This window comes from Oryza brachyantha, chromosome 5, assembly GCF_000231095.2.
Source record: "Oryza brachyantha chromosome 5, ObraRS2, whole genome shotgun sequence".
NCBI lineage: Eukaryota > Viridiplantae > Streptophyta > Magnoliopsida > Poales > Poaceae > Oryza > Oryza brachyantha.
The window spans coordinates 12,266,432-12,275,981 of record NC_023167.2 but is presented as its reverse complement, the minus strand read 5'-3'; the positions used below and the strand labels follow the sequence as shown (position 1 = coordinate 12,275,981).

The window sequence follows — 9,550 nt, the reverse complement described above, 5'->3', positions numbered from 1 at the left end:
CAGCAGGAACGAGTCGATCCTTCAACCCCAAACCCCTCTCTGGCTTCGGGTTTCGGGATTCCTCCCAAAACCCCCTCGACTTCGCCGCTCCTCCTCCTCCTCGATGTGGTCGTCGTTGTCATCGTCTTCCCGGAGGCAGCCGCTCTCCGCGCGCCCCCCGTACAGCATCGCTGGTTCGTCCTCATCAGACGAGGTGACTTCTCCTCCCTCTCGCTCTTCCTCTTTCTATTCCTCCTCCTCTCGGTATCTTTTGTGGGCGATTTGGTTTAATTTGGTGATCGGGCTAGCGATCGTGACGTGCCGTCTCCGGGCCTTGTTGTTATTGTTGCAGGGAGGGGTGACCACGGGGGATGATATGCTGGACGCCCTCGTTGAGGTGTTCCCGCAGGTGAGTGTCATGGCTGAAACCCACTTTGATCAGACGTCCCTTCATGATTGAAACACATCACGATTTGAGTTGTAGAATAGTGACGACGAGAAGCCCATGCAGGTGTACCATTGCTGTTTATGTGCGTCTAGGAACTTAGGATTTATCAAACCAGCAAAACAAAATGATGCCTTTATGTTTGAAAAAAAATTACATATTTACCTATGACTAGATTTATCTATATACATATTTATATATATCAATATTATATATATATATGTTTAGATTAGTTAGCATCCATATGAATATAACCGATACTATAAAGACTTACATTGTAAAACGGATCAGGTAGTGTCTCCATATTTTAGTAAATGACATCGTTGATTTTTTAGCACAAGTTTGAGTACCATTTGTCTGATTTAAAAAACTTTTGTACTTATTGTTTATTTTGTTGTGATTGGATTTATTACCAAATGTACTTTAATTATAACTTAATTTTTTATATATTTGCACAATTTTTTAAAATAAGACAAATGATCAAATATGTTTTAAAGTCAATGACGTCTACGGAGGAAGTGCTAACCAAAATTGAGATGAGACAATATTATTCTTAGCGATGAAGATACAGTTGACCTGTTCTCAACACCACCTACTCTTCCTACTATAACATTTTTTTCCTCCTTGGAACATTAGGTGATTTGTTTATCAACCAGTTCCAGCTAATTGCATGCCTCCTCTAAAACAGAAAAGATTTATGATTTGTCGTTCAAATGAATGTGATTTACACTATTATGCTGCGGGTGTGCTTTCTCGGGGATAATCATAAACAATAATTTAAAGCATTTAGTTGTACTTCTTTTTTGCTTTTGCTGAGAATTTGTAGATTTTTTGGTGAAAGTATTTTTAGTTTGGAGATGTTTCACTCAATACTTTTTTTTAATAATCCCTAATTTTATCTATGCAGTTGAATTTCCTAACACTGGTAGAAGTTTGCATGGAATATAAGGATAATATAGATGGCGCTGCAGATTATATTATCCATACTGTCCTTCCGAGTATACAGGATGACAATAATGCAAATGCAAACAATGATTCACATATGAAAGGTAAAATTTGATTATGTGTTTGGAAGTATTTCAGTTCAGTACAGCATGACACATGTTTATGTACACACTAATAGCAAGATTTATGCTATAAATTTTTAGGTGTGTACGTTAACTATATTTAATTATTTTGTTTTCTCTCAAAACACATTGAAACATACCTTGGATTTAGTTTGCCCACTAACATATACACAGAAAGTACGTTTATTGGTAATGGATTTGAGTAATTTTATGATAAAGAACAACATGCGCTAGCGAGAGTGATGATATATAGCTTTGTTATCATCAAATTCCCTTCTTGCTATATTTGTTGCTCACTTGTGAGTATGTTAAATACAAATAGTTATGTCATCCCTTATTCTCTTTTTTATCGATAAAATTGATTCTCACAAAAAAATTTCTCTAATAATAAACATTTTTTAGGGCGTACTTCAGTGGATAATGATGCAAATTCAGTGGATAGTGATGCGGATTCAGTGCAGTCTGACACATATGAGGAGAAGGATAGCCTTATGAGTGGAAATTCTAATTGTTTGGTTGCTGGTTCTCTAAATTTGAAACCTGGAGCTTCATCTTTTGAAGATGATTTGGAAATCCAAGACGATGAGTTAGCCGAGGAGGATAGCCTTGTGAGAGAAAATAAGGATAATCATATGGGAGAAAATTCTGATCGTTTGGTTGTTGGTTCTCTGAATTCGAAACCTGAAACTTCAACTTTTGAGGATGATTTGGTAACCCAAGGTGATGTGTTACTTGGTACGGCAGCACAGTCAGTCTACCCTATCAGACTCGAGTCACTTGACAATGCAATTGCTGACGAAAAAGACAAGAAGGTACCAGTTCCATTTGTTTTCTTTTGAATTAATAAACTGCACTGTTTATCATATATATCAAAATAGTCTATAAATGATGTCCATTGTTATGTATGATATACAACATGTTACATTTCTCCATTAGTTACCTGTTTTTCTTAATATATATGATGCAGGTTATTTTAATGTCAAATGTAACAGCGATAAGTCAAATGCTAGAAGACATAAACTTCAAAGAAGAAAAAGCAAAACAAGCTGTGTTACAGTCAACTAAAGCTGGCAATGATATTCTTGTGAAGGTGGAGGAGTTGAAAGAGACGACAATGCTTGCAGCGGAAGATAACGACAAAGTTGTATATATAATACTAGCAATTTTATTTCCATACTTTTCTGTCTCGTTGACTCAATAGGACAGCTAAATGGAATATGCAGGTTGCAGGGGAGGTTTTCGCTGAGCAGTCTATTCTAGCATCAGAAGCACATGGGCTTCAAGCTCGGTTGTCTAACATTTCTGAGGAAAGTAATAATTATTTCTTAATTATAGACGAGGTAAAATCGTATCCCTCAATGTTATCCCTTTCTTTCTTGGAATAAAATGTTTTGGTTGATATAAGTGTGTTCTAAATAATAGTACACCAACCAATAGAAAGCACTGGTTAAATCACTAGTGGTGGCTTCTAGGAATATAAATATTTTGGTTGATATTAGTGTGTTGTAAACAATAGTACATCGACGAATAGACATTATAGGTTAAGACCCTTTTTGTTTCAACCTATGATTATTGTAATACATATTATAGAAATAGTTTGAAACAATCTATTAGATTATTGTGAAAATGTATTAAAATCTAGAGCTCAAATTACTGTAATTTAATATGCTCCTTCAAGAATGTCTTTTCTAGATTATTAGATGGTAATCGACCAACTGTTATTGGGTACTTTAAAATAATTAGCTAAATAACCTTGCTTTGCTAAGGATAAAAATGAACTATGCACATGTTACCATTGTTTGAATCAAGTTCATTGTGATATTTTTCAAACAATTTCATCCCTGCAGATGGCTTTGCATGGTAACTTGTATTCTACAGCTGAAATAATATATTAATATGTAAAAGGATCAATTTTTTTTAACATTTAAAGACATTAGTTGGTAAAAAAAATCACCATAGGAGGTGGGATGGCAGATTCACCATCACCATTTACTTCTTTTAAAGGAGTATAGATTACCCAACTTATCATCCATTACTTACTGTAGCTTATACCAATCCAACTTATAGTAATTTGGCTCAATAATCTAGATTATAATAATCCTAACTAGAAACAAACATGATCTAAGTCAGTGACTGGTGGGTCATTGTTGCTTTCATTATGTGACTTATATGCTAATTCTCGATGATAGATGTGTACTTACCCAATTTCTAGGTACAAAGAACCACTCTAGAAAGTTGTTGCCATTCATATAATCACCCAAAGACTTAATGTTTCGAAAACACCAGATCTTGGCTGTATATATTAAGTAGAATAATCACTGTATAAGAAAATTAAACAGTTTTGTTTCAGAAAATCATGACAAAAAATAAACTAGAAAAGAATATAAAGATATTTCAAATCGCAGATTATTATACTCTTATTTTTGAATTATTGGATGATAATTATAGCATCTTGCTGAATCTAAGTGAATTGGTTAAAAAATTTAGTTTTAAAGTTAAGAGTGTTCATATATGTTTTAGATTTGATTTGAGGTCCATAAGTTTGAAACTGATTGTGGGTGACTGGGTGTGCATTTTAATATGAGCATAAAATATCACAAATTTTTCATATCAAGTTGCATTGATCATTCTGCCGAAGTATGATATTTATATACACCTTGCGTGTGTGTTATGCAGATGCACAATACTCTTCAAGAAAGACTTGCTGCAGCCGAATTAGAGACTATACTATCTAAGCAAGTGAAGATTGACAGAGAATCATTGGCTAAGAAAATGCTGAATGAACAACAAATCTTAGTTAGAGGTACAACGGAAAGATCTAAGAAGCTGGAAGAACAAGTAAAGTAGAACGCTAAGGTAATAATAAGTTGTGTATGTGAAAGACCAGCAAACCACAATTTTCTTGATAATACACAATGTTTCCTAGAAGCACAGAAAGGTCATAACCTTAAGTGATTTTCTGCACAAAACATTGTCCAAGTCAAACAGATCCCCATGCCGCACTTCAAATTCTGCATTCATCTTTACCTGATAGATATTGAACATCAAGAAAATCATCCAATTGCATCTATTTCCACGGAATCTCACCTAGACAATAATTCTCTACAATATTTCAACTGTAGGATCCATGATTAATTAGTTAGAGAGCTATATATAAGCTAATTGAGATTTCACAATGCTAAATAGACCGATATTACTATATATTTTACTATCGTACTTAGAAGTTTAATTTGCTTGTTCTAGGCACCTAATAATCTGAAAAAACACTTTTCGAGGAGCTTATCAGATTATAGTAATCTGAACTCTAGATTATAATAATTTGTACCAATAATCTGTCTGTTATTTTAGCTTATTCCTAATAAGTAAGATTACAATAATCCCACACTGAATCAAATAGGGCATAATTAAGCTCAAGCTAAGGAATGGTTATATACTTATATGGTTACTGTTTTAATGTGTGATGACACAACCAAAGGTTTGTAGGCAGGCATGACAACAAGTAACATCTTGATAAAGTGGAGCAATATTCGAGAGTCATGTTTTAATAGACAACTACTAATTCAAATTAAAATGATGCAGTTGAGGGAGCTACTAATGGACCGAGGCCAAGTTGTGGATGTATTGCAGTAAGTGTTATGAGAATTTTAATTTTGTTAGATGTACATATCTCATCCACTTTGTATATCGTAGGGGGGAAATGCTTGGAATTTTCGACAAAATTTCACAGCTTCAACTCAGGGTGCAAGGATCATCGAGCATGTCCTGCTCATCCAACTCTGCTGATAACATTGCACAACCCCAGTGCGAAGTTGACGAGCGACAAAATTCTGTTGAGTGCGAATTACATATAGCTTCACCAAGCTTGTCAAGCTCATTTAGATCAACGGATAGCACTGCACAAGCACAAGCAGTTGATGAGGCACAACTTCCTGTTGATGAGCTGTTGCTCCCCGCCGACGAGAGTGAGCCACTGCAACATTACACAGATGATGAGCCACAAGTTCCTGCTGATGTACCACTACTTGTTGGTGAACCACTACAATTAGGTTCATCAAGTTCATCTAGCTCGCTGAAATCATCAGATAACATTGCTGAACTCCTGGGAAGGGTGCTTGACGTGCATTTTACTGTTGAGTCACCACAGCTAGCTTCATCCGGCTTATCCAATTTGGTGAAATCATCAGACAATATTGCAATCTTCCAGAAAAGTGTTGATGTCGATGACTCGCCACAACTTCCTTCATTTAGCTTGGCCAGCCCTGAGAAACTAACTGCTTCCAACTCAGAGAAACTAACTGCTTCCAAGAGTAGTTGGTCGTCTGCTGTAGAGTCAAATCCAGTTATCAGTGGTGACGACGAGACCGATGATGATAGCTGGGATGTAGTTGATGATGAAGCCATGTATATGTGTACCAACTAGCCGTATGAACACTATATGTATGCATCTTTAGTTCATTGAGCCATGGCCTTCTAGTTAGAAGAGAAACCGTATCTGGGAATTTGCAAGTTTGCTTATCTGGAGTTATAATACAGGTTTTGAATAAGTTCGCGAAGAGTACTCGTCTCGTCTAAATGGTTGGTGTGCACCATCTTATTTTTCTGCTACTCTTGAAAATATCTTAAACTCCTATTTTTTTCATTTATGTTTATGCTTGTAAGTCAAAATTTAAATTTTCAATCTTAAATTTAGAGTTAGTTTTTACATTTTTAATCATAGCTTATTTTTCAAACTTGATTTAACTCGCTAAGAACATATATATATATATATAAGAGTTTATTCATAAATTATTTTTACTTTACAAATATGTCATTCGGTACCCATCACCCCCTTGCTCTCGGTGATAGTTTCGTTCGTTTCGATTCTGTTTGAGATTTGACTGGGTAAATATGCGATAGAACTGGTGCTACAGAACCGAGATTCCAGGTTTGTTAGCATTACTTGTACTATTGTTGGCCTAATTGAAAGTTAGCTTTGTGTTCAGTTCTGATGCTATATCCTCTGGCAGCAATTGGTGCTTCTTGCTGGTTGAATTCCTTTTTATGGACGACAGCGTCCAGCCGTGGACACTGACTCACTGAGGGCTTGGTACGTGGTAGCGCATGATGCCATGATCTACCCCAATCCCGAATACGAACATTTGCTAAATCGCAAACAGATCGATGGAAAACTAATGCATGCGCAGGCAGAAAAAGTAATCACCTCATTTTTTCCGTGTCATCTACGTAGTCATCAATTTTTTTTTTAAAAAAAATCAAACAGATAAATTAATATAAGATATATCACTTCACAAATACACAAATTCAAATTCGACTTATATAAGTTATAACAAAAATTAAAAATTTAATTTTTAATATGCTTCAGTTTAATTTTTTTATAACTTGTAGGAGTCAAATTTGAATTACATGTTTGTGTAGCGATATATCTTGTTAATTTTTAACTTTTTTACTATCTATTTGGATGACACGCAAGAAAAGATCGAATATTAAACCAAGTAATATTGGGCAAACGCAAACCTGCCCCCTCAACGGTTGGCAATAGAGTGGGTCAAAGTCAGGTTGGAAAAACAACCTTGGCCCCGATGGGTCCTTGACCCTAATTAGGTGTTGCGGGTGGAGCACTGGTGTGACGCATAGCCGAGGACGGCGGCAGCCAGCGTGGCGGCGGCAACAATGAGTGAAAGGAGGAGGGGAGATGAGACACCAAGGTTGATGGTTTATATATGGATGCTCTAACAAGTGGACTATTGAATTTATTGGACTTTCTAAATATAAAAATTTTAGTGGGCTGATACACTTGGTGTCTCATGGGGGAAATCTTTTCACCCTCGGTCCCGTAGAGACAGGTCCCTATAGATCCCCGGCTCCAATGGAAAAATTGACAACCCTAGCCCCCTTGTCACCTTGGCCCTGCTTGGGTTGACTACCGCGACAATCATTAGCCATGCATGGAATGCATGCCCATCTTATGAGACGCGAGAGATGATACCTAAAAGATGGGAAGGTGAGCCGACGATGAGGCACATTGCTGTTGGGTTGGGGGGGTTTCAATTTTTGAATTTTCTATTTTGAAATCTTTTTGAATAATAATTTTATTACTAAATATCCTACATAAACATTTTCACAGCCATACCATCCCGCCTGACGTGGTAGAACAATGCTGCCATGCTCATATTTTCACAGCCATACCATCTCGCCTGACGTGGTAGAACAATGCTGCCATGCTCAATAGTTAGCATAGCAACACTTCCTGCCCTGCCAGCTTGACGTGACAACCTTTTTGTCACATTAAAAGAGGTGACGTGGTAAAAAGATTCAGATAATAAAAATATTTTGCTTGAGATATTTATATTAATAAAACTATTTATTAAAAATTAAAAATCTCTATTTTTCATATGTACGCACATGTGTGTGACGACAACGCGAGCGACAGCGAGGTACGCAGTTGGCCGAGCCGAATGGAGCAGTGGAACCTTGCTTAGGCTGTGATCTTTGTCACCGTTTTGTGCGTACATGCTTTTTCAAGTCGTTAAATTGACACTTCTTTCATTCCACCGTCTTATGTTTTTTTTACAAAATATGATTAGTTTTTTTATTGTTATTAGATGATAAAATATGAATAATAGTTTTTGTGTGACTATTTTTATTTTTTATAAAATTTTCAAATAAGACGAACGATAAAACATTGGACACGGAAATTAACGAATATAGTTATATTGAGACGGAGGTAGTATATTTTTTTGGCACAATAAAGTTTATATAATTTTTTTCTAAAGTAGTTTTTAACTTTATAGTAGTTTTTTTCTAAAGTAGTTTTTTCTCAAGTAGTTCTAAACTTTATAGTAGTTAATTTCATCACACATACTATTAAATAATTATTAAAAATCAGATAATATTTTATCCCTCGGGAGCTAAAAAAACCATTGTCTTACTGCTCAGGCGGAGGCGCTTAATTGGCGGCGGCTGGGCTACCTTGAGAAACAACGAAAGACATACCGGTGTGTCTCGTGTGGCTAGTGAGGATTAGGGATGAAAGTGGTATGGATAGTTTCCGAGTTTCGGAACTGTTTTTGAATTTGATAGCATCGGTTCGGATTTTTTTTGATTTTTTCGGATTCGGATATTTTTTATCGGATATGGATTCAGATACGGTAGCGCTTTTATCTAGTGGATAGCGGAAACGGTTGGAAACCATCCGAAAATTTTTTTGATATCCGCAGCACATATGCCAGGCCAAAATTCATTAAGGCCCAATATGGGTTAACCCTAGAAGCCCAATAGTCCAACATGCATGCTGATGTGCTGTACAGAGTAACAGAGGGCGTCGCCTTGACCCATGAGGGGTAGAGAGGAGAGGGCGAGACCGTGCCGTCCGTGAAGGGCAGAGAGGGAGAGACCGAGAGCCGCAGCCCGCAGGGCACCGCCCCTGCCCTTGCTGTGAGGGGTTTTTATACTTCGGTAATTATTCGTTATCGTATTCATTTCGTTTCGTATCCGCTCTGTATGTGTATTTGACAATATTCGATTTTGTTTTCGTATCCGGAGTTTCCAGTTTCGATTCCAATTCCAAAAAAATATGAAAATGAATATGGTAGAGCTAGTTTCCGTCCATATTCGATCCGTTTTCATCCCTAGTGAGAATGTAGTGCTGGGGTGGCTTGCTGAGAAGGGACCGGAGGTGGTAGAGCGCAACAAATGGGATTCTCTAGCCTCCCTCACAAAAGGCAGAGATGAATAGTGCCGTGACTTTCCGGTTATTTCAGCCATTCGATTCGCAACGAACGTCTAAGATTGATCGCTACCGTATTGATGAACATTGTTTAATTGCACACTACTATAGACCAAAACTTATTTTACTGTGCATTTCTGTGAGTTTTGTGAATAAAGTCGGAGAATTCGGATTAAGAGCCCAAGGAAAGGCATGGGGTGGCGGGCCATCGCGCGCATGGAGGCGGCAGCCGGTAGGGAGCCACCGAGCCAGGGAGGAGAAGGCATAGGCGCATAGCCGTAGGCTCGTGACAGTTCAATGGTCGGTAGGAAAACAATAGAGCTTCCAAGTTCC

At 37.1% G+C, this 9,550-nt stretch overlaps 1 protein-coding gene across 1 annotated transcript; it reads left to right on the top strand.

Moving 5' to 3' along the window:
• On the top strand, positions 1 to 6,072 carry LOC102706945. Its single transcript, XM_015837397.2, is given in 9 exon segments — positions 1 to 193; positions 332 to 388; positions 1,332 to 1,473; positions 1,894 to 2,303; positions 2,459 to 2,632; positions 2,715 to 2,831; positions 4,168 to 4,347; positions 5,071 to 5,117; positions 5,182 to 6,072. Coding segments are annotated over 9 exon segments (1,947 nt in total). The 5' UTR covers positions 1 to 103; the 3' UTR covers positions 5,912 to 6,072.
• Positions 6,073 to 9,550: the final 3,478 nt, after the last annotated feature.